The sequence below is a fragment of the Larimichthys crocea genome, chromosome XXIII, assembly GCF_000972845.2.
Source record: "Larimichthys crocea isolate SSNF chromosome XXIII, L_crocea_2.0, whole genome shotgun sequence".
NCBI lineage: Eukaryota > Metazoa > Chordata > Actinopteri > Sciaenidae > Larimichthys > Larimichthys crocea.
The window spans coordinates 18,818,254-18,844,525 of NC_040033.1; the positions used below are offsets into that span (position 1 = coordinate 18,818,254).

A 26,272-nucleotide genomic window follows, 5' to 3' on the forward strand; every position below is an offset into this window, starting at 1 on the left:
ATCCCCTCTGGGATTTAGAAGTGTGTGTGTGTACCCATTTATTAGTGCTCAGTGAGCAGAATTCTTTTTTCCAAGGATGGAAGGCATGACATAAGTTGTCCAATTTTCATGAGTGGATGGAATAAAGAATACATCGCCCTAAATCCATAATTATGTATTGGTCTCATCCGTGGGGTCGTATTTATTCCAAAATCTGCACCTCCTCTGTGGCTAATGTGGATTTCATAACGATCCCTAGACTGCAAAGACACGCAGCAATTGTTAAGTGACAATGTGCAGATACTGCTGGTCCATTTTCTTTCCGTGAAATAATATCTAAGAGTAGTCTTATATGTCACACTGGGTGTGTGGCAAAAATTATGAGTATAACCACTTCTCCAGGCACCACTCCACCACTGTGCTCCACCATAAAGCGGCTTTTAATTCACATATCTAGTTGAGCTTTTAATTCCATGTACTGATTCTTTTTTTCACAGATTTCAAATATGTGTCTGTGTGTGCCTTACTGCATTTTATGGAAGGACTGTTGAACTGGACTGAACTGAAATTGCAAAACTGAATAGAGGAAACAGAGAATCAAAGAATAAAGAAAGTGTATGTGCTTTTATGTGATCATGGTTTTGAGTTACATAAATAACTGCACTAAATTGAAATAAGCTTGGAGTCTTTTATTTACTTGTGGTAATTTTATTTCCTGTGTAAGAATCAAAGTGGGCACCTGCACAGGGCCCCAGTCACCAAAGGCCCATATCAGTTGGTTAGTGTATCACTATTGCATGGATTTATATTATTATTATTAAATTATTGGATTCATATCATATGTTTTAAAAGCCTGCACATGTTCATGTCTCACACGAAAAGCATACAGGACTTAAGTTGGCCATGTATGTGTGTACATGTATACGCATATAATACTGTACATTCATGCCCCACAGACTGCATATGTAGGTATTTACACCAACATATACAGCATACACACATCTTCATATAGTATTTATGTAATGCTGCTACAGCAGAAGGGACAATTCCTTGTTTCTGTGTCCCTAATACAGGAACTTCTTTAAAGCAGCGCTTGGCCTTGTCCAATAGAGGGGTGTCAAAATGTAGCTTTAAGAACTTTATTATTTTATTTATGCACAGAGAGTGTGTTAGTGTTAGTACAGCACGGTACAAATAGACTGTAAAGAGGGTGTTGGTGAAGGTCAGAAAAGCCCCAACAGAAAATGTATGTCCAGGGCCTTCACACATTTATCTAATTCAGCAATGTGACTAATAATTATACTAATAGCTACTGTTCGTACTACAGTATGACAAATAATGATATGAATATTATTTAACAGTTTAGTTTTGTTGTTTGTTTGTGCTCCAGTCAGCTTTCATAATGAGACTGTAACACATTATGGGACGAATGACACAAATGCACATGTCATACACTTACACATTTAGACATACATGTGAATTGACACATGCATACACACACGGCCTTTCTTCTGGTATTTCACACCACGTTCTTGGTGCAATGAAGCATGGTGTTGTTAGTTTTGCAATTTGAGTCACCTGGGGCTACACATGTCCTCCTCTGTTAACCACTGTCACAGGCCTCCATGTATAGTCTGTGGCAGGTGGCGATACTTTCTGCCTCTGAGTGTTTGTTTGTGTGTGTGCATGTGTGTGTGGATGACAGACAGACAGACAGACAGACAGACAGACAGACAGACAGACAGGCAGACAGACAGACGGACAGACAGAGGCAGAAAAAGACGCATTGAGTTTCATGCAGAATTTCTCTCTGTCTTTTACTGTCACACACACACACACACACACCCACACTGCGAGGCAGTAGGCAGCAGTGACAGAAGCTTTGAGAACAAAGACGTGTAATCAGGAACTTCAGTACAGGTGTTATGACTGCTGCTTTTCTGAAAGGCTCTGTTTCATGCTGATAGTGCTCAGCGAGTAATATCAATATTTCTCATCTCCCAAAACAGGATATGAAAGAGAGTTGGCTTTTTCTGTAACCCTTGATAAAACACAGAGGTACCAGTCGCCTTGCATGTGTGCCTTCTGACTGTAACACTTGAATAAACACCCAGGTATCACTCTGAAACACATGTTTAAACATTCAAAACTGTATTCTTCAGCAGCGTGTTGCTGTTGAATCGAGCTCTATAAGCGGAGAGCTGTTTTTAAAACAACACATAGAGGTCTTAACTATAGAAAAAGTAGTTGTGGCATCCAGACTTTGTGATCAATAAAAGGATCTTTAGCTCAGGGCCAAATAGAATTAAGAATTGCTTTAGGATAATGACAGTATCGACCAGCGCTCAGTAAAGCGTTTCAAGCTGTGGCAGGTTAATTCCCATCTATGAAGGTGTACAGGGAGCCAGTCTGAGTCAGGTTTGACGGTCAAAGTAATTCTCTCCAGCGCACTGCTGCTGTAGCACGATACACAGCACCTACTTCCCCCCCTGTACCACAGCCATTTTAAGCCACTGCGATATAATTTACAACCTATTCTTTGGAAACTCAGACATTTAAGAGCCTCTGTGCCATCACAGAAATGGAATAGATTTGGCAAAAAGCTACACTTACATAGACCACAGTAGTAAAATTAAAGTATTGCAAGGTTATGGAATAATTTATCCTCTCCATTGGCATGTGCCTACATATCTGTAAACCCAAAAGTCCTCAGGCGACTCATGGATGACACGTCATGAATTACAGGTCAGTATGAGTTATGGCAGATCAGACTGCAAAGCATTAAGGCTGACACTGTAATATAACATAATAACACAATTACAGTGTAGAAAAAGGGTTAGGCAAACAATCAAAGGAAAGAATTAACTCTTTTTACATGTTAAAACAACCAGTTCCTCCAAGGACACAAAGAATTCTGTGGTTCTCCTTCTTCCTGTCAAGCCCATGTATTCTTAAGAAAGGTCCTTTGAGTGAGCATTCCTTGTTGTGTATTCCCTCTGTGAATAAAAGTAATTTACCTTGCTCATTATGTGAGACATTGAGGTGTTTTGATGTTTGGAGATTGAGATGAAATATTCATATTTTTTTATAGTTGGCTTAATTATGTATGTGTCCACTGTCAAGTTGAAAACTGCTGCTCCTGTGAGGGATGTTTCAAGCGTACCTTTTTGCCATTGGCGCAGAATACATTACCTCCTTATTACAGGGATTGCCGGGCATACACTCATATGCAACCTTATGGAAATATTAAATGAAGAGGCTGCACACCTCAGTGGACACACTGAATAAGCATGAGCGTCTCTTGTTCGTGACTCATAATGTGAAGGTTGGGCTGATTGTTTTTGACTCATTTGTTGCGTCATCCGTTGACTTTGTTCTTGTCATATAGACAAAGAACGTACCTGTACGCTTTGTTCTTTTATTTAAAATAACCTCTTTCCATCAGAGATGTAACGAGTTAGTGCCGTGGATTATGAGCAGATGGTAGTGTTGCCTTAGGTGTAATCAGGAAAGTCACATCCATGTGTGTGTGTGTGTGTGTGTGGTCATGTGAGGAATCAGCATGTCAAGCTTGTGCACTTTTAAAGGTGCTAGGTCAACAGGAATAGGTCAACATTTTGGAAAAAAATACCAAACATGAGAATGAGATGAGAAAATCAATAGCACACTCATATCTATAAATATGACACTACAGCCAGCAGCCACAAAATTCTCTACTATTCCTTTTACAGAGCACAGTTGTTTCTCATTTGTATAATCCATACACAAAGAGAAATGTATAAACAGCAAGTGGTTTTGGAGGTACATGCAGGAGCTATTTTTTGGGCACAGCTGGGCACAGCTGTCAAAATCCCAAGGAGTTGTCATCGCGGTAAAGTTGGCAGCCATCACAACCGTATCTGGAAAATCATGCTAGCCGTGACACTGCACAGGAGTTCTAGGCACATAAGTAAACTGTTGTTCATCAAGATATAGCTCAAACACCCAAGTCCCACTGAAATAACAAAGTATCATTTTTGAGAGGAATTAATTAGCCATCTTTGGAGGTGCTGGTCGGCACAGTTTTGAAAGCTGGCAGGCTAGGTGTTTACAGTATTTATGCTAAGCTAGGCTAAGCCTGCTCTGACTCCAGGTCCATACGTGAAGGAATAATTTGACATATTTGGAAATGCATTTTGCTTTCTGGCCGAAAATTTGATGTCTGTTAAGTATGAGGCTGCGGCCAGTAGCCAGTTAACTTAGCTTAGCATAATGACCAAAAACAGGGGGGAACGCCTAGCCTGTCTCTGTCTCAAGGTCAAATAAAATCTATCTACCAGCACCTCTAACACTCATCAAAGAACACATAATATCCCGTTTGTTTAATCTGTACAATAACAACTTGTGGTTCTACTTGGGATTACACACTGGGCTATTTCTTGGCCGGGAACAGTGACTTATGTCTGGCAACGTCACCAGGTATAGTCAAGAAATGATCCAGCACATAACGCCCTTTAAAACTAAAGTTAACCATCTCCTGGTGGCATACTTACAGTCCCGACATGAGAATGAGATCAAACTCTTGGTCGGAAAGAGAATAAGTATATTTCCCAACATGTCGAACTAATCATGAAACGCTCAAACATGAGATTTATATAAATCTTCTCGTCTCACTCTCAGAAAGTAAAAAGATTCCTTTAAGCCATTAATCTCAGGGCACACGGGGCAGAGAAAGGGAAATATGGAAAAAGAGAGTCAGCTGAAAGATCTGCGAAATGAAGGAAGGTACAAATTATATTGAATATTTTCTTTCTCCTCGTTGGATTGTCCAACTGTATTCAGTGTGTGTCCTAGCATTCGTTCATTTGTATGTGAGCCTGGCTTTGATGCTCTCTGGACCTCTTCTTCCCTTCCAAGACATGAAGTCAAAGCCCTCTCGCTCTTTCCAGAGTTGTAAAACATGAAAATGAAACACTAGTCTATCTCACTTTCAGTTTTGTCCAGATGTCACACTCATGTGTGATGCTCTCCACATGTTTCTAATAGGGACTTTTGGTGTACGCTTGGCTTACACCTTAGGGGGGGAATACTCAAGAGGTAGTCAGGGTTGAGCAGCTAAAACACACGTATACAAATCTGCACATGGTAAACACACCTGAGACGGGAAAATACCCACATACAGGCTTCTGTTTTAGCTGATGAGTAAGATCATGCTTATTTCAGCTCATCGTGAACATCTTTCTACTCATCTGTGTATCATTATCTTCTACAGAGATGCACTGTTTAGTCAGCATGAGCCATATTTCATACATGATACTGTCTTTTAAATACAGCCAGGAAAAGCTTCTCTGTTTAAACCAAATCTTGAAATGCATCACTGATAATTTCCATAATATAACTGCAAGAATCCCACTTGATTTCTTTAAACCTTTCCACATCAGATTAGCGAATGCACCCACTGCTGAGTGAGTTTCCTCTTCCTGAACACTTCATTACAAACACTAAATGAGGACTATCTCTGTACATGTTTATTTCCAAAGCCTCACTGGCTGTTATGTTATTATTGCAGTCATTTCCTGTGCTGGAATTTCATTTTGGGGCTCCCTTTTTGCTCCTAAAACTTACTAGCAGGCTGTCACCCTTTCAGCACCTCTCACTGGCTCTTGTAAAGGTGTGGGTGGCCACGGTTTGGACCCTGAAGTGGCCGCACGGACGCTGAGCTGTGAAATTACATTAAGCCGCCAGCCTAAGGCCCATGGCAATCCTCCCTTAATGAAAACTGTTTCACAGCGCAGGCTGCTCGGAGCACCGGAGACAATCTGTTTGACAACCAGGGCTTAATATGGAGAGGTTGAGTAAAGGGACACCATAGTAATTGGCTGGCATTTTGGATGTTCATTTATAGTGCTCTGCCGCTATTCATGTACAGAGAAAAATGTTCTGATGTTCCGTGAGTGTGTGTGGGAAAAGAGTAGGTGTGTGGCATTCATATTCATCCAGTGAAAACAGCGGCAGGCCTATCGCAGATCGAAACATAAGCACATACACAAACATAAACCACCTACACACCATTCACTCGTAGAGCCTCATCATTGTACATAACCACAGATGTCTCAGATGTGTTTCCTTGTAATGGAAATGTGATGCGCACACAATATGTACCATATAGGGGAATGTGACCTATTAGTGCTCATTAAAAGGTCACGTCAGTTAGACGGTGAGCTTCATCTGGTTTTTGGAGCTGCCAAGAGTCATTTTTGTGAAGTGAAGAGGAAGAGCAAAGGAAGTCAAAATCTCTTTGATTAACATCCAGACGTGCAAATAGTTTTTTTTCTTTTTCTTTTGCATAGCGTTTCAGATTGCTGATTTACTCTCTCAGATATCTGCCTGCACTCCATTTCAATGAGGATTTAAAGGTATGCTAATAATTTGTTGATAAATAAATTATGTGAGGATTATTACCCAACTCTGCAGTACTTTTTGCATCTTTTAGCTTATTGTTTTGGTTTTCTGGCTCCCAACTTTACCTGTTTGATGAACTCTCACCTGGAGGGCAGATATTTCCGTCAAAAGATGATAAAGACAAAAATAGAGCATATAATGGGCTTAAATTCATCAGGTGGTGAGAAACTCATCTCCAAACAGACATTAATGTTGCTCCTTTTCTGCAGACCGCATTCTGTATTTAGCATAACAACTTTAGAGGTGATAATATGTCACTGTGGTGTTTTTTTGTTCCAAGTGACAAATCAATTAATGGAACAGCAACAACTCTTCACAGAAAGCCCTTCATAATCCACAGTGCACGCTGTGAACTGTGTTGATATTTCTGATAGAAAGTTCCTTTTAATGAACAGGTTCACAGTGAGGTCATTTTCTAATGTCCCCAGCCCCAAACTTCCTCTTCAGAGACAGATGTCTTAAAACCTAGACGCACAAAACAGAAACTTTCTGCATGGGCAGACATCACTAGTTGAAGACGTGGATTTTTTTAAAGGACTGAGTGACACTTTAACCCTTTAGCAATGTAAAATATACAAAAAGTCCAATTGAAAATCCACACAGTTGAAGTTAGAAAGATAGAAGCAGAAACACGTCTCAAGCTGCATCACCCGATTAATAACATCATCTTGCTGCTGCAGTACACCTCGGTTCACACATACTATTTCACCACACACTGGTTTCAACTGTGAGAGATGATGCCTCCAAAAATAACGCCTTGATAGACTGAGTTTGACGTCTTTGCAGAGCGCAAAAATGCTGTTCCAGCCACAAGGACAAATGAACAGTAAAATGCAACAGGCGCTCCAATAAATACAGTATAAATTTACTCTGGGCTTTCCAGAGGATGGCTGTCTCCTTTTGACAGTCACAAGAGGAGGGAGAAGACTGGGGCAAGCCTGACTGGAGCACCGAGGTTGTGTGTGTGTGTATTCATGTGTATGTGCGCACACGTGTTAGGATAACTTCACACACACATCTGGCTAGCCAAAACAAGTATATATCTTGGCCTGCCGTGGAGACAGGCAGCATTACGTTCACCCGCAGGTCAGGAGCTCTCAGCCCCGTGGCCACCCACCCCTATGGAATTGTGGGAGATGGGGAGTTTTGTGTTTGTTTGTGGACTCTGAGTGTCAGAGGGGGGTTCTTCACCCCCTGCTGTACGCAGGCCCTCCCCGAGAGTAATTATCTAATCTTGATTTTGACACATGAAGTGATGAAAGAAAAGAGATGAAAGAATAACGGAAATGTGTGTTCCCTCCAGTTTTCGATTAAAGGTGAAATACACCAACTTTACACATGAGATCAGTTGATTTGTCTTGAGGAGTCCTGCTCAAACTGTAGGAACGGTTCATTGTCTATGGTCACTCTGAGACTTCAGACCTTTTACACCATAAAGCTCACTGTGGTCATAGTTTAACAAAAAGCCTTACAGCATTACAAACTCAGTAAGTAAGTTCTACATGGAATAAGTATCAAGTATCAACAGTAAAAGTATAATAACTGTGTATCATAGATTACTCCTACTGATGCATTCATGTGTAAGCAGCAGTTTGCTGTGGTTTGTTGAGACCACTGACAGTATAAAAAATGGACAGTGCATGAGTGATGTCACCCGTACGTTTCTGAAGCTCAAAATATGTAGCCTTTGCCATGTTGGCTGACCTACAAATTGGCAAAAACATGGATCGTCGGCAGATCTGGGGTCAGCTGAAAGACGCCTGGGTGCTCAAACAAGCCATCTGTAACAGCACCTACCACACTGTCAATTCTGCATACCTTTAAGCCTTAATATAATCTGAACAGGTGAGTTGTATATAAATTCACCCTCAGTACAGTTGTCATGAACGTGGAAATTAGCAGAGACCAAAACAGTTTTTTGTACCAGGCTGTAAACATGTTTATTTCTGCTGTGAAGTTGGACATTTGAACATGGGGCATTATGGAGACTGACTCACTTCTGCAGCCAGCCTCAAGTGGACGTTTGAGGAAATGCAGTGTTTTGCACATCCACATTGACTTCACAGCCCGGAGGCAAGGCCTTTTCACTTATAGGCACATTTAATTGCTATTAATTGCTAATTAACTATTTTATATACATTTGGGTAGTTTAATGTGTAATTGCATCATATTTTATGATGTCTTGTGTTATGTGTATAAAATTTGAATATATAAACTGACAGTGTCAAAATAAATGTATGTAAATGGATTAAAATGTATGGAATTATTCAGTTTGGTATCTCAAAATTGTAGAGTAACTAAATAGACTAAGACATAATGACATTGCACAACCACGCTCCTGCGTGCATGCAGTTTGTACTCAGGCTTTCTGTTTAAAACTTGATAACATCAGCTGGGTAATTTTTCAGAATTTAAAGTGCTCCCACCAGATCCACAAAAGACATCATTCAGTTACCTTAATCTGCTGATTAGTGCCCCTCATAACGAGTTAATGAACTGTTTGTGGAGTGCACCTCTAGCAGAGCACAAGTATTAGAATACATTGGGATATCTGAGCGAATGTTCTGGTTCTGTCCCGATCACCTTTCCCCCTTAACAAAGATGTTTGGGGTGTGGCTCGCTCCAACAAGTGTGTCAGCTACTTCCTGTCTTGAGAGAAATCCATAGAAGAAGACGGAAGAGACCGAGAGATTGACATCTGGTCCTCAAAACATTGTATTGTTACGTTTCAGACTCTGACAGCATGCATTCAACGGCTGTTGAATACTCCAGCTGATATTTGTTTCAGGAGTTTCCCCCGGGGTACGCCTCGACCTCTCCAGAGAGAGACATGAGAAAACTCTCGTCTTGATATAAGATCTGTTTATTTTCTGCGAGCACGGATTGTTAAAAGCAGAATATAAATCAAAAAGTGTGTTTCCCTTCAAACTCTGTTTCCATTCCCACAGCTCGTTTTGTGCAGTGTGGCGCTTCACTCCTAGGCTGAAATTGATCTTTTCTCTTCTCCACAGTATCAGTTGCAATGAAGGCTCCACTTGAGCACTTTTAATGTGTATGTGTGTGTGTGTGTGTGTGTATGTGTGAGTGTGTCTTTTAGCTGGATAACTGCCTTGACTGCAGCGGAGCAGAGTGCCATGGCGGCGGTGATAGTGTTGTGTGGGGGTTGCTGGTCTGTGGAATGGGGAGGAGAAGGAGGAGGAGGACCTCACATTTAGCTGCCGTCTCTTGGGAGAGATTAAGCAGTTTAGTCTTTGCTGTGTCTCTCTCTATCACTGCCACTGCCTCCTGCTTCTCCTCTCTATTTGGAGCAGGGCAGGGTGTACCTTTTCCGTCATCTTTCCTTTTGCACTTTCTGTTCCTCTCTTCTACTCTTGTTTCCTCTTTGCCTTCGCTCGCTCCACTTCTTTCCATCCATCCTGCCTGCTTCTGACACTCTCTGAGCTCTTTTGCCCCCCCCCCTTCTTCCTTCCCCCTCCCCAGACTGTTTTTATTTTACACTCTCTCGCCTTCTCCCTCTTTTCTTACCCACCACTGCTGCTGACCTCCCTGACATCCAGCTGATTCTCTTAGCTGACAGCCCAGATGGCACAGAGCAAGTAGGGTTGTGGCTGGATGCGTGGGACAAAGCCCAAACACCCACCCACCCCGCACCCTGCTCGCCCACCACCCTCAACTACACACCAGCCCCTCTGTCCCAGTTCACTGATAGGCCGCTCTGGCTTGGCCGTCCCACTGAGCTGATCCCCTGGTCCTGCGTGGAGCACCATGGAGCTCAACCACTACTCACATTAATCTCCTAAACGATCCTGGACCTAAGAGGATCAATACTCATTTTCAGGGAGCAGCATGATCCCTTAATGTAGTGGAGGATGGCTGCTTATCCCTCACTCCACCGCCCCCACCTCGCCTCGGTTTCAACTCCCCATAGGAAGAGCAGGAGTCAGCCTTTGATTGTATTTCATGGCCCATTTTAGTTAAGATAATATCTCGGCTCTATTGCTGATGTCATTATTCAGGTGAATGACACCTGTTTGTCGTCTTCGGGGGGTATTTCATGGTAAAAAACTCCTCTGTCTTTATTAGCTGAGCTATTAGTTTTAGTCTGAGGTGGCCGTTTTTATGAAATTAGATCAATTCCTTGTAATTGACTTATCTGACCCTGCATTCATCCAAATCATAGAGGCGCCATCAGGAAGCCTGCCTGTATCGAACAACTTAATATTTCTCATTTACTGGTGTCTGAATTTGCTCCAGTAGAAAATACGCAGAGATATGCCAGAGAAAATAAATCACCCTGTTTTACTCCAGCTCCTCTGAAACACATCAGAGATGTCTTCAGGCTATTTCGTATTAGTAGTGGTCGTATAATTGTTATTCTTTGTTTTCCACAGACGCTGAAAAATGACTTCATGCTAATAGCGGCGTGAACCCAAGGAAAATGGGAAAGATCGGACTTTCCATTAAATAACAAGCATCCTATTTTTCCAGGCTCTCTTGTGCAGGGAACACCGCTACGCCTGCATGGTTAGCGTAGCGTCTCATCATTGATCTTTGCTGATGTAGACTGTTTTCTAGGGGCTTTTTCATCAGGGGAAGGCAAAGAGAGAGAGAGTCTGGGCACACTCCCCCTCGCCATGTCCCCTCACAGGCGGGCTGTCTATTGGTGGAAGAGGCCACCTGGAGCAAGTTTAGAGGTGTTGTTTATGCTAAAGCTATTACTCTGAGTCTGGGCAGGCTGCCCTGAGAGCTGGACTGCTCTGCTGCTACTGAATTATTCAGCCCGGAGATCTGCCATCTTATGTATACAAGCTGTCACATGTAGCTGAATGATACGCTGATTGTCAAGCAATGAGGAGTTCGTTACCTAAATACTTGATTTAGATCAAAGCTGTGACATAATATCCTGTAGTATATGGTGATATGATGAAATCTCAGGATTGTCATTTTGCAATTACAAAGTCTCGTGGCCTCATTAAACTTTCCGTTCTGCCAATACAGGACACCCAACTCGAAGTAAAACTGGGTTACACAGTTTTACTGCCACAATAGACTGAATGATGACAACATCTCACATACCGGAGGTCCAGGCACCAGAAACCTTATAGTCATCTGCTTCAAGAATAGCCACAGCCTTGCAGCAACTGCCACTCCTCTGACCTATAATTGCATGTCATGGGACCTCAAGCATCATTTCATTCTGCGCCGAGTTTATAAACTTCATCGTTCCTGTCACTACAGGTTTCCAGAAGAATTCACCTCGAAACATGTGATCCTGGTGTTTCCTTGCTATTGACACAGAGCCTAGTGTGATAAGCACTGTGTATGTGTGTGTGTGTGTGTGTGTGTACGTGGAGGTTTTGACCGTGTCCTCTTCATCACCGTGAGCTGCAGCAGCGAGCTCGGCTCAGGAGAACAGCGGGGTCTTTCTTTAGGTGGAGGATTGAATCAGTGATGACAGTCTCATGACCTCTTCTTCTCTCTCTCTCTCTCTCTAACACACACACGCACGCACGCACACACACACACACACACACACACATGCTCTGTCTGGTGTGTTTGCAGTCCTGCTGTGCAAGACACCCACCCACACACACACCCACACACACACACATGTGATACGTAGGTCAGTGGGTCAAAGATGGGGAGGTAAATGTCATATTTGAAGGTTGCTTATCATAGGACGACTGATGATGTCACAAGGCATTGAATTACTTATGTACAGTGTGTGTGTGTGAGAGAGAGAGAGAGGTGTGTGTGATAAAGTGATAAAGAAATAAAAAAAATAAAATAAAATAAAAAACTCTTACAAAATAATTTTTTGGACACCCCTCTATCTCCAAAACAAAAATATTAATTACTTTAATGTTGTGTTCAGGTGAACAAACTGTATGACGTGCAGGAGGTGGGCTGCTTTGTGACGTTCTAAACAGTTCACCTTTTAGTCACTGCTCTAAATGTACAAAGAAGCAGCAGTATCTGTACACATCAGCACCTATCAGTAAAGGCTGTCCAGGTACACCGCACATGCAGTCATCCCTCTCACTTCCAGTACTTGCTATGAGTGGGACTGGGCAGCGTGGGACGGGGAGGTGCGGGAAGGTGATGTCGTAAAGCTGAGTGTCGTAAACCAGGTGCGGAGAAGGGGAGGTGAAAGGGAGGGAGGGAGGGAGGAGGAGGGGGGGGAGAGGGGGTGAGAGAGGAGGTGACTCTCCGGCAAGCATTTAGACACAACGAAAGGATCATGGCGGATGGCCCCAGGTGTAAGCGCAGAAAGCAGGCGAACCCGAGGAGGAACAACGGTGAGTTAAAGTACTTCCGACGCGGAGCTTTTCTTTCGGGGAGACGGTCTAGAGGCTGTTCTGTCTGCCGGTAATTTCACCGAAAAGTTTGGCAGCCCACAAGTCCGTTTTTTAGTAACTGAAAGTGCTGGGAAGTAGCAAGTGAGCGCTGTATTACAGCCCTATGTGGTGTACCGTTATACCTGGGTCGCGTCTCTCCCTCCGCCTAGCGGTCCGCTGCACCGGAGACCGTTATACGCACCTCACCCTGTTATGAGTGGGCCAGCTTTTGTCTCCACTTTATACCTCTTTATTCATTTAAACACACTTTGACCCTCTTTACACACTCTGCATTCATTGATTTACTTTCATTCTGTCGAGTTTTTGAGCCCACCGCCAAACTCGGACCTGTTTCTTGTGGGGAAGCAGGCTACCTGATTGTTATTGCGGACCTCGACACACTTGTTTGTATGTAACAATTTTGGCTGTGAAAAGAACATTTTATAAACGTTATTTAGCCGAAAACGACGTGAAACAGAGGGAACGAAACAGTTTGGTTTGTTCTTTCTCTGTTTGGCTCACTCGGAGCAGGTAGCGACAAGACACTGTTGCTGCTCTTCGCGGGCTGACAAAACGCTTTTTGCCGTGTTTAACCGTGCCCGCTGCGTGCTTTACATTAGGTTTGTGTTACCGACGACACCGTTATAGTGTTTAATGGCAGGAAAGAGAAGAAATGCGCGTTGTTGTGTTGAAGCACGTTCTCGGCAGTTCTCTTTTCTTCATTCTCCAACTTGTTACAGTTTTTCTAGTGTCGCTTAAAGCGTTCACGTCGGGTGTTTAGCGAGGCTCGGTGACAGTAAAGTAACGGCAGAAAGCTTCACGGGAACATGGATGGGCTAACGGAGGTTCCGGAGAACGAGGAATATCTCACGCGCTGTTTGTGTGAGCAGGGCGAGCGCAGCCCATATAAGGACAGCGGATCCTCTCCAGTCGCGCGCTGGGAATCCTGATTCTTGTACGGCCGTTGGACACGAGCGAAACACTTTTTGGGGTTTTCTAGTCTTTTCTGTTGTTGTTAATCTGAATACAGCATGTATGTTAATGACACGGTTGGATACATAAACCCGCGTGTCGGTATGCGAAGCTGAGCGGCGTTTGTGGTGTGAAAATATTGTGTTACAAAGTGGCCTAGAGGGCTCTGTGCGAGGATACGTTGTTACTATATTTCTCTCTTGTTTGTAACACACGCGCAAATGTGAATTTTGGTTTAATTTGAAGGTAAATTTCGAGCACTTTGTTGAGTTGTTGACGCGTGTTTATCTCCTACACCCCTCGAGTGCTGTTGCGAATTTAATTCACCCCCGCTGTTATTATATACATACTTATTTTATTTTGAAAGGCAGATTTTTTTTTTTTTTTTTTGCTCGCGAGTCTGACACAGTGTGTTGTCATGAAGGAAACAGTGAGTTATTCGGTCAAATCAGACCAATATCATCACGTACGGGATGGGCTGAACTCGCTCGTTAAGAGCCGCTACTTTCTGTCGTGGGAGGTGTAGTGTAAAAGGAAACGGTGTTGTGTTGTGTTGTGTTGAGGCGAGCTCACCGTCGCGTGAATCTGCGTCTGTGGATACCTATTGAGTGATGGGAGAGAGGGGCATGTTTTTAATGAGTGCCATCGATGTTTTCCACTGTCATTTCGCTCTTTTGTGGGGTGTGTTCGGCTAGGATTCATTTCGTCCCTGGAGCGTGTGTGTGTGTGTGTGTGTGCCGTTGTGTGGACACACCTCAGATAACGGTCCTGCTGTCAAGGTGTGGATATTCATGTCATGTGTCAGGTCATGTGTTGCTTTTATTAAACGTTTTCTCAATAACGACACAGCCCTGTTGATATTTAAAGTCACATCCTTAAGCAAACAGATGTGATCCCTGTTACTTTGCCTCATTTGCATTTGCTTCAAAGAGCCACCACGGTCTGCTTTTTAAGTCCTCACTTCCCACCACCTTCTGACAAGGCTGCTCGTCTGTCATGTAAATCACCCTCTATGCTTTTTGAAGGGGATTCCTCACTTAAGTCACATTGAAGGCCTGTGTTGCTGCAAGCCTGGAGACTACTATTTATGGTGAAAAAAAAAAAAGAAAAAAAAGTTTCAGCCAGACTCGTATAATTAAGCGAGCCCTCAAGTTGTGCCCAGCTTGTTGTGGTCAGCGGCTTTGCCAGGTCCCTGGCTAGCAGGGGCAGCAAAGATCAAGGTGAGCTCCCATTCCCCGCTGTAAACAGAGAGGTGTTAACAACCTGCAGGACGACAGGTGTTTGCAATCGGCGGGATACTACGGCTTCCTTTGTCGCGTCTCCCCAGTGAGCTCCCCTTCATGAATTGCAGCCGTTTCCCTCTGCAACGGTAATTTAACACAGCAATTTGGGAATAGAGGAATGCGCCCGGTGTTAACATTCTTTGCAAAAATAAACAGGGCTGTGCTTTGACAGCTTTGTACCAATACTCGGGAGCTCGAAATGGTGTTTTCAGAGTAGTGTTTCGAGCATACAGGTAGCTAGGATTTCTATTTATTTAACAACATCAGGAGGATCATTCGTCTTATCCTCTAATCTGGCACCTTGATGAATCATCCATCAAATAAAGAAAATGAGCTTGTGGTCTTGGCACTTGGCAACAACTCGTGTAATGTTGAAGAGCATGTTTATTGGCCTGGTAAAACTATACTTAAACTATACTTAGTTCCCTGGACTCGCTCACCCTGTCTAGAAACTATTGAATACAGCCACATGCTGTAGGTTTGTGGGAGAACAATAAAAGCTATAGCTACAGTTTGTTTGGTGAAACAAGCAATGTTTGGGGCTACAGTGGAGGCTGCTGAGGAGGTGGGGATTGGCTCTGCAGCTCCACATGCCACTTCAGTGTTTTAAAAGACATCTGTTTACATTTAAAAGGTCCACCCCTGTTGTGTGAAGAGTTTAGCAGAGGAGGAAATTTTTCATTTATCTCACTGCTTTTCACCAACTTCCTCAGCAGCTTCATTTGAAAGTGCCAAGTAAGAAGAAAATCCCCCCGCCTCCACTCTCTCTCTCTCTCTCTCTCTCTCTCTCTCTCTCTCTTCCCTCTCACTCCTCCTTCCACAGCTTGTCTTTTATTTCAGGGGGTTAAGACACAGTAGTCAGGGGTGCTGTTGATTGCCCCCTGACCTAGGCACCCATGCGTGCGCAGAGTATGACTTCACTTTCCCCCCCTTGTGCCATTGTGTGGCTTCCAGCATGTCCAATTGTGTTTGTGTTTAAGTCTGTTCAATAAAAGAGGAGAGGAGGAGGAGGTGGGCGAGGAGGAGGAGGAAGGGGGTGTCGGAGCTGCAGCTTTTTCTCCGCTCCATCCATTCCTCCCTGACCCCTTAAACTGTGGGCTTCGTGTTCCCTGCGGAGTGGAGAGGAGGGGGGGTGGAGAGAAGCTGGTGAGAAGTGGGTGAGGTGACTAAAGAATTCTACAACAGGTGACAAGTGAGGCGCCGGTGCTGGCAGATGAAAAACACGACAGCTGTCTCCCAGACCTGCATGCTCAGAGCGTTATGTTTTTGTTGTTATGTTCGGAGCATACAGGTAAAGATTCAAATCACTCACTTGTTTGTTTTTTATTAACAATCTGAGGAGAAAAAAATAGTTCCTGGCTGAGCTTCATCCCTCAACATGTCCATCATGGTGGGAAAAGGCCTATCTGTCCTCATCTGACCATTGAGCTGAATTAAAATGATGTGATGTACGACCACACTCCCACCTCTGTTAAGGCAGCTTAATGATTAGCTGCTCCCATGGAGGCTGAGAGCATTAGCCTATAAAAAGGTGCTCTCCCTCCGTAAAGAAGGAGTTTTAAACCCAGAGTCAGTTTCAGTAACCCCCTTAACTGCGCTTGGATGTGCTTTATTGGGGTTTGTGTGGCTGAATGCTTAAATGAACCATTGTGTGTTCAGGCCTTAGTGAGAAAGCCTGAGGAGAAAGAGCCTAGTTACCTTTGCAGTTTGCCTGCTCTACCTCATACACTTTCAGTGGCAGAAGAAAAGGCCCATTCAGCGGGCCCGGCATGGGGAGGGAGAGCCCTTTTCACACTCGGCTTGTGGGAAACTTCTCCTCCATACTGTGCATGCCATTTGCATATGACCCATTCTTTTCCCAAAGGTCCCCGTGAGGGAGGAATCCGTGGAACGTTCACAGAATTCATCAAATCCCTCTCTCACGCAGCCCTCGGGCCCTCAAGGGCCTGCTTTGCAGCTCCCTGTTTGACATTTTTGTCTCGGAAATGTAGCTTACGTCTGTGTCACACTCGCCTTAACGTTAACACCGACGCATCCCCGTGGCATTTCTGTGCCGTGTATTTTAAAGTTGCCACGCTCGCTACCCGGTATGCCATTTTTAATGTCAGGATGATGAAGGCTTAATTTGGCACAGCAGGCAGGAGTTTCCCCAAATCCCCCAGCATGGGCCATGGAGGGGTGCATCTGCATGACAGGACAATGTGATGTGGGCCGTGTGCCTCGGAGGCTCCCTAACTGACGATGACGCAGCCATCAGCAACACTCTCTGAAAGGACAAAAATATTGTGGATGGAGGGAGAAAGGAGGATGAGCCGGTGGGAGCTTGTAGCAACGTGTCAGCTCAGTGAACTGAACACAACCGTTACTCTGGAGCAAAATGTGCCCCCTCCACTCCCCCCGAGAGTGGCAGCTTCTGCTTCTCGCCAGCGTGAAAGATCATTTAGGTACTGTAGCAGCCAGAACTGCTGCCTTGATGTGACTACATGTGAAACAGGATCCACACCGGCACGCTTGTTGTTGTCGACTGTAACAGTCTTGACCCTAAAACCAGTGATACCGACACAGAAAGTGGTGCAGCAAGTGTTTGTTGCAGTGCAGTGTATGGAGGAGAGTTAGTTAAGTGTATCATGTAAGCTAACTGAGCTGAAAAGCCTCCTCTGCCCTCCTGGCTCCAAAATAGTGAGTCACGATCAGACAGGTGTGTCTGCAAGATGACTCCAAACTCTCCAACTCTGTTCCTCTTTTCTTTCACCTTAACTGTCCCTTGTTCCCTTGCAGCCCCTCAGCACAAGCGTGGGGGTGAGAGATAATATTCTCTCCTAGTGTGTATACTTGAGGGAGAGATTACCTCTAAATTGCCATCCTGGTGGAGGTAAATATTGTGTACGGAGAGCCCAGCGCTGCCTGTTGATGTGTGTTTTTAATCATGTATTTGGTGGCTGCTCTTCAGGTCCACAGCAAGTCCCTTTGGGTCTGTCTGCAGACCCCTCCCTACCCTCCATCATCACCACCACCTCCTTCTTTCCCTTCCCTTCCCGCCCCTCTGTCCCCTCCCCTCCTTGTGGTCCTCAGTGGAGCGGTTAATGAAAAAGACTGGACTGACACAATAGGCAGAAGGCGGGCCTGGTAAGGGGCTTTTACACCAGCTTGTGTTTGTGGCAAAAAAAACTCACGGGGCAAACCTCTGCTGTAGCTTCATTTCAGACCACCTGACTGCCACTTTTGTCTTTGTTCATCTCATTCTGTCTTTTTTTTTTTTTTTTTTTTTTTTTTTTGACGTACATGTTGGATGTCTAGCTCCTTTTTAATGTGCTTGACCTTATTATAGTCCCACAGTGTCTCTGTCTATGGGGATGAAATTAGATGACATCAGATGAGGAGTAATCGGCTGCCATGTATTGTGCTTTGAACACAGTCTAGTGGCTGGCTTTTTGCCAGCCCGTTATGATGACCATATTGATTTTCCTCTCCGTAGCACACAGAACTGATAATGACCCTCCTGAGGGGGTACGCATTCATATTCACATACTGATTCCAGTTGCACAGCCTGGCTGTGATGTGACTAACAAATTGAGTGTCCCTCTCTCCCCCAAGCCCGTGCATTGAGCTAGCTAAGCTAGAGGCTAGCCCTGTGACTACTCCAGAAAAAAAAAAAAAAACCTTAGTCACCCTGTTTGTTAGTCAGAGAGAAGGCCGGCTGCTATGTTGAATGTCAACATGGATAAACATCCACACAGGATTAATGAGAGGAGAATGGCCAGCCTGAAAACAGAGGGGAGGGCAGAATAGATGGGGGGGGGGCATGGATCATCCGCATCGCCCCATTTAACTCATGAGTGTTTTGTTGAGCTCCCCATGACCCCGCTAGTGCGACCTGACCGAAGGAGGCAGCCTAGCCCAGACACACTCACAGGCTATTCTAAGAAAGGAGCTACAGTACGATGCGAGGATGAAAAATACAAAACGTTACATGAACAAACAGATAACGTCACGCAGCCTGGACTAAACTGATAGTGTGACGCCTCTCTTGAAGTCTTTCATCAATTCCTCCTCAATGAGACTCAACAGTGCTGCCCCCTGTTTGACAAATACCTGTCACCGAATGATGAATGCATCTACATCAGCGCTTTATAAACTGTTTATTCACTTGTTACATCACTCCATATGTTTCCCACTTCCACCGCCTGAGTGTCATTATTATGTTAAAACGTAGTTATTGTTAAATTTCACCTTTTGGACTGGCTGTTCAGAGCAAAGTACACGGTGCAGTTTTTTTTTTTACCATGGGCCTCTATGACTCTGGGAACTGGAGTTGAGCCAGTGATCTTTGACCCCCCTCGGCCCACCTGTCCTGGCTCGGCTCCCTGCTACCAGTGTTCAGGTGTTTACAGTCAAAACACAGTAGGGCCTCCGTGAGCACCTTCCATAAATACACGTGTGTGTGTGTGTGTACCGTAATGTGTGTGTGGTAGGTAGTGAAGCGAGGGGAGCAGAGACCCTCGGATCTCCACAGCCAGGCGTACATCTGTCTTCTTACTCATGCTGACAGCGCCCTCCCCTCTCTTGTTACACTGGCGCCGGCACTTTTGCTCGCAAGTCAATGAAGCATGGCCTTTAATTGATCACGTTCAGAGTTGTACGACACTATTAATTAGCGCTTGCTCGTCACTTGTTTGTTTGTTTTGCCCTACCGTTCCCATCATAACGCTCATCATTAGCGGTGTGATCTCTTCTAGCACACTTACAACATCAACAAAACCACACTCTGTTGCCCCACCATCAGGTACTTGCTTCCCTTTTCTCAGAAAGTGTCACACTCTTTGACTCCTATGTATTCTTTCTCTTTCTGCCGTCTCTCTTTCTCTTGTTCTTCTCTCTGGCAGCTGCCTTGGCTCTGACTCTCCAATGCTAGCAGGTGCTGTAGGCATGCAGCAACTCAGCTATACAGCACTCATAAATAACACCTGACAAAAGTATGAGAGAGCCAGAGTGAGAGAGAGAGAGAGAGAGAGAGAGAGAGAGAGAGCGAGAGATTGAAAGTTTCCTCTGGCAGGAGAACAGGGTGTGGCTCACGGTCAAATGCTGGCCTTCTCAAGAAGGACATGTTCAGAATAGAGAGAGAAAATGTGCGTGCGGCAAAGAAAAGAGGAGGAATGCGAGCTTTTATTGCAGTGAATGTTGCCTGTTCTCCTGAAGTTTGCGCCTCTCCTCAGAGCAAACTTTTCAATAAACCCCTTTCATGCAAATTTGCTAGTAAATGGATCTTTTTAAACACAAGGCCAGCACTAAGTGACTGGTTAAGGAGGAACTTGAATTTGAAGGAAGGGAGAGTTATCTTTTCTGTAATTAGGAGGTAAGAGCTCGGAACAATGTTAATTGTGCTCTAAAAGCAAATGAAGAGGTCAGGAAAGAAATTATATGCACACTTTTATAATCATCATCAGTAATGAACCAGCACTTGGAATAAATGAACCCATAAATCAGCCCTGATCAAGGACTATTAATGAACACAGCTCAGAATCAAACCCGGCCCGTCTCTTTGTCATTTTATGCTCTTCAAATCCAGCGACGCCGTGCTCACATCCTGTCTCATCAGAAGCTATCGATCAGCTTCTCAGTGCGAAGGTTAGTTTGTCATTTTCTCTTGCCTCACCGTGAACAAAACCAGGAAGTGTGTGAGAGATTACGGCCCAGGATGCAACCTGAAAGCCCTTTATCTCTGTGAAAACAAGAGGCTTCCTGCGGCCCTGCTCCCATCCAGGCCACCCCCCCCTCCTCCTCCACCTCCTCCTCCTTCACCTCCCCGGCCCCCCAGCACCTGTGGCAGCCTATTTAAGGCTCCTCATCAGGGGCTGCTGTGATGACCACAAACCGGGGCAGAAAAACATGAAAGGCTGGAAAAAGAATCGGCGCTATTGCTAAGCTGTAGACCTGTCGGTTTCACAGCGCACAGAGGCCAAAGAAAAACAGCATCTCCTTTCAGACACGTTAAAAGGATTCGGCTCTGTCAATTGAAGGGTGAGCCCGGAACCAAAGGGCCTTTCTGTAGAGCACCTTGCTATCCTGTCCAGACTTGGAAGTAGGACTGAAGAACATCACAACTGTGTCAACCCGATGACTCCCAGTGCTTCCTATCACTTCAGGCCTGTCCATAAAGAGCAAGACACACAGGCCTAAAGAGAAAATAGTCTGTCATGTCAGGGCCGTTCTTTTGGGGAAGTTCATGACTTGTATTAGTCACATTTGTGTGCTTCCTTTGTTTAGCTTTACTTCTTCAACACAAGATGCCACCTCTCTCATCTGCTGTTTTTGATGAGCAAGCAATGGCACATCAAATCATGCTGGTCACCTAATGTGTTGTTAACCCAAACCTCAGCCTTACAAAACACTCCCTCGCTCCTTTGAGTTGCTGCCACAGCTGGCAAGGCTGGTTTGTCTTGATGGTAGCCTGCGTTGAATTTCAATGACCCCCGTCCTCCCCCTGGTCTTATTATGCCATCGCTGCTAACTGGCTCCTATTCACTGCAGTGTCCTGACTTCCCAGAGGGGCCTAGATAAACAAGGGCTATTCAGTCAGTGAAAGGCCCACCCCCTGCCAGCCTCGGCCTCTCCTTGTTTCGGTGCCAGGCTGCAGCGCGTCTCGCTCGCCACCGACGCCAGCAGTAGCGGGCACCGAGCCATCGATTCTTCTGCACCACACAGCACACTTTTAGAGGGATTAAACTGCGACTTAAATGTGATGACTGATAAATAGCTGCCGCCAGCACAACGTATGAACGATGAGGATGGCTGGAGTGTGTAAGGAGAGGTTGTGCCTTTCTGCACGGGCGTAAACGTGTCTGCGTTAATACGTACGTGTGTGTGTGTGTGTGAAAGAGGCAGCAGTTATCTATAGGTGTGGTGTGGTGTGGTGTTGCAGGCCAAGCTGACTTCCTGTTGTTACAGTCCATCAGAGGTGGGGGGATGCTCCCATGAGACTACCCCGTGAGAGTCACATGGTCTGGCTGCAATGCATTTAAAGGCCAAGTTTTTTGTGTCTTTCTGTGTGTGTGTGTGTGGCTCGGTGCATTAAGAGTGGTTTGGGAGTGCATTCCTGACCTCCACCTGAATGCTGACCGGAGGGTGAACTGTCTCTGAGGTCCTTCCTCTCTTTTTTGTTTTATTTTCCCTCCATCCTTCCTCCCAATCAAGAGATCTCAGAGGAAAACCACACATCTCCCCAGGGTGCCCCTCTCTCTCTCTCTTTCTCCTCTCTCCTCCTATCTCTGTCTATCTAACCAGATGTTTAAAAGCTGTTTGTTTGTTTACCCGATGGAAGTCACTGTGATTGATGCCTACCATAAAACTGGCTGCGCGCTGACGCCAAGTCCCTCTGCATTAAAGTCAAATACTTTAAAGAGAATATCATCTGAGTAGGCCAATGGGATTGCATCATCAGTTGTCCACAGGCCCTGTAGTGGAAATGGTTACAGATGTCACTGTGATCCCCGGGTGACTGTAGACCATTGGTAAGCAAGAGGGACAGTGTCCCTCAGGCTGTAATGGCCCTCCTGTCCAACCCACCTCCATCATCCCCCCGACTCGCCAGCTAATTTAAAGCAGTGCCCTTCTAATCGAATGGCTGTCTGATAAATCTATTGAATCAGGACAGATGTCCGGCGGGGTGTGGCAGTGACACAGCGTCTAGACGGGGCTGAGAGGTACGCAGACGACTCCCAACGTGATTCAGATCCAAAGGAATCTCACCCCGCACTCTGCTGCCAGAGCAGCAAACCAAATCAAATAACCAAATCTTTGTCTGAGGGTCAAAGGAGAAACGTTCGGGCAGTGTGGATTATTATGAACCCTCAGAAATAACATTAGAGTTGATTGAAGCGTGCATTATGGTAACAAGGTAGCAGCTTATATTTGGGCCAGGCTTTATCTAGCCCTCTTCTTAGAAAGGTACAGGAGTCCAGGGCTGGATTTCACCTATAATTGTATTGCTGCCTGACAGATAACATTGATGTAAAGCTGTTTATTGTTGACGATGAGTCTATTGAGCCCGGGTATGCTCTTTCCCTTGTCCTTGGGGAGCTTATCCCTCAGGCAGGGCCGGCTGTGTTTTTTTATTAAAACCCAGGTTTAAATGGACCAGGTCCTCTGATCGACAAGCAGATTACCCAACTAATAAAACATACATCACGATATATAGAGGGGCCCCCTCTGAGACTCTGGCTATTAATATACAAATATGGAGGATTACTGTCTGCTCGTCTCCATGGCCGTGGAGAGGGGATTAGGGTCCTGGTCCAGACAGATTGGATTTAATATGTGTGTAAGACTAAACGATTGGTGTACTACAAAGCCCTTATGTATGTACACACTGATCTCTGCTCTCCGGCCGAGACGTCAGAACATCCTGTCGTGTTTGTGGATCAGTTACATCTACTACAACATCTGTGGGTCACTTCTGACCTGCAAAGAAAGAAACTGAGTATTCTTTTATCCTCTATTATCATGAACCAGACCACCTAGTTAGTGGATTCTAAATCCTGCAGTGCTTTCACGTCCTGCACTAACCCTGTTCTCAGTCTTATATAACACTTGTTTGCTTGACCAAACATGCTTGGTTGCGGGAATGAATTTGATGACCTCTTTCTAGATGTTTGTACTTTGTTGTGATGACTTGACAAAATAGACAAACTAGAACTTCTTCTGTATGAACCAGATCAAACTTTTTGATAAATCACATTTTGTGGATTGGTGTTGATCGGATTGAACCTGAACTATACCTTGTTCCTGCAACACTCATAAGTTACCTGTCCCTGTACATACATACCTTTAATGTTGAGGTTACCTCTCACTCTCAAACTGATTATTGACGTCTCAGTGACACTCAAGTCTGAAACAGATCGATGTGAACACAAACAAAAGAGTAAAACGCAGGCACACACACACACACACACACACACACACACACACAGAGCCCAGGCTATCAAACAGAACATCATACTACTGTCTTAACTCACAATCAACAATGTCATAGTCTACAGCAGGCGTGACATGGAGAAATTACTCCCACTCTGCCGTACATATTGTTCACTCTACCACCTAATGTGTCTGCATTGCAGCCCGACGCTCTGTTGAATTGACAAATTATGAGATAACCCACAGGAATGATGCTTCAGAAGCTCCGACTGATTAAAAAAGTAATCACTTTCATACAGAATATTCATCTTTTTTATCAGAACGTGTCTCATACAAGTCAAAGCATTCTTCTCTCAGGGCCTCAGCATTCTCACATGCTGCTAAAGAAGGGAAAAAAATCTCCAGAGATTTGTTTTAAGTCCCGACTTCCTCTCTCTGAGTCCCTGGTCCGTCCCCCCGAGCATTAAACTGGCCTTGAGGGAGTCCTGATAAAAACAAACTCAGATCTTTGAGGGAAGATGGATTAACCCACAGACGTACAGTACAGTAGGCACAGACAAGTGATTACACTGACTGTGGCTACAATCACTTAAAAGTGAAAACATGTGTAGGATCCTGTCCCACAGATGTCCTGGAGATAGCATTGGGTGTGTGTCCTTTACTTGTTTTAACATGCGGCCCACACAGAATCACACACACACACACACACACCATGGGCTGTTTATCCCCAAGGGCGCCCAGCTAAAGGAGAGAGAGCCCCTTAATCATGTCCCTGTCCCACATCCTCGTTATCACGCCACGATTAATGAGCTCTCCATTAATGAATAAAAAAAAAAACAGGAGGTGCCAACCCCTCCTGTAGGAGAGAGGCAAGGGGAGAGGGTGTGTGTGTGTGTGTGTGTGTGCGTGTGTGTGTGTGTGTGTGAGAGAGGAGGTGGGGGACTGATAGTAAACGCTCCCCAGGTGCAATGACATCACCCTCCAAGGTAGATATGATAGCTGTCACACTCGCTTTTTCAGGGGTGACAGTGTGTGTGTGTGTGTGTGTGTGTGTGTATGTACATGTGGCCTCACACTCAGTACTGTGTTTTGATTGATCAAACCCAACCTCTCGGGTCTAATCCGTTTTGCCTTTGTATATCTGTCTTCCTCTTTTGTCTGTGGTGGCTATACGGCGTCAGAAGGGCGGGAGGGAGGGAGACGAGGGATAAGGAGCGCTTGATGAGACAGTGCAGGAGGAGGAGGAGAGGGCGGCAGGTGCAACGGACACCCAGCGCAATCACCGGCGCTCGGCAAAAGCAGCGACAGGAAATCAAGGTTGTCTTGGCAACCTGGCACTATCGATTAAGCGCGGCCGACTCCGAGCTCACATCAGAGTCCCGATGGAAATGGTGCTGCGTCGGGTTTCAGGAGAGGAGAGGAGTGGAGGGAGGAGGAGGAGGAGGAGGAGTTGATGATGGACTAAGAGAAAGAGGAAAAGGAGTAGCAGGTGAGGAGAGGAGGGATGGACAACGATGAGGGCAGGTGATTGCATCGCACCGACACTTTCTCCAGCTCTGAATCTCCTCTAGATTTATGAATGCAGAATATTTCTCATCACTAAGTCATTTCCATGGCCAAGGCCTTCTCAGAAACCTACAAACATTTAGCACGCCCGTGTCGCTCCGTCTCCTCCTGCCTCCTTTTGTCCTCTCCCTGCTTCTGTCTCTCTATATGGGTCTGCACGGGCACAGTTCTCTCACTTTTTCCAGGCCATTAGTTCACTTTGTGCTGTTTGATTTAAGGACCCTGTGGCACACATGAAGAGTTTGCTTTTCCGTCGCTACAGGGCGTGCAGGTTGCTGTGCAAACCCCTGCCTGCACACAGCGATTTCACCATAATTGTACACTGAGGTGGTGATGTTGCATAAGCCCTGCACAGAAGTAATCGATACACAGTATTGACTTGTTAGGAGGAGTATTTTTGGCTGATACTGCACTCGGTTGGTGTATCTAAGACAGGCCGTGTCTCTCTCACGCTCGCTGCCCCTCCTCTGTCTTTCTTTCTTTCTCTCTCCTGACAGGAGGTGAAATTGCCCTGTCCCAAATCCCCAGCAGATGTGTCCTCCCTCCCCTCCCCCCCTCTCTCTCTGTCACACACATTCACAAACAGGTGAACATTGAGAAAAACTCAAACAGTCTTTCCTCTTTTAATGTGAGTTTGGAGCTGTGTTGCTCGAGGAGGTTTACTGCTATCTTCTTTTTTTTTTTGAAGGACAACAGAACAAAACGCTCCCTGTCTCCTTCCCTCCCTCTCACTGGCTTCCTCCTACCCCCCATGGTCAGTTGAGCACAGAGCAGCCCTCTGTC

The 26,272-nt window shown here is 45.1% G+C and overlaps 1 protein-coding gene across 3 annotated transcripts in view; it reads left to right on the top strand.

The window, feature by feature from the left end:
* The first annotated feature begins 12,591 nt into the window (after nucleotides 1-12,591).
* Nucleotides 12,592-26,272, top strand: part of zeb1b (zinc finger E-box binding homeobox 1b) — a 44,395-nt gene continuing 30,714 nt past the window's right edge. The window contains exon 1 of one of the 3 annotated variants that reach the window (XM_010740124.3): nucleotides 12,592-12,719. In XM_010740124.3, the coding sequence (XP_010738426.2) occupies nucleotides 12,662-12,719 (58 nt within the window). In that variant the 5' untranslated portion in view covers nucleotides 12,592-12,661. The other 2 variants (XM_027274070.1, XM_019252883.2) reach the window with 2 other exon arrangements.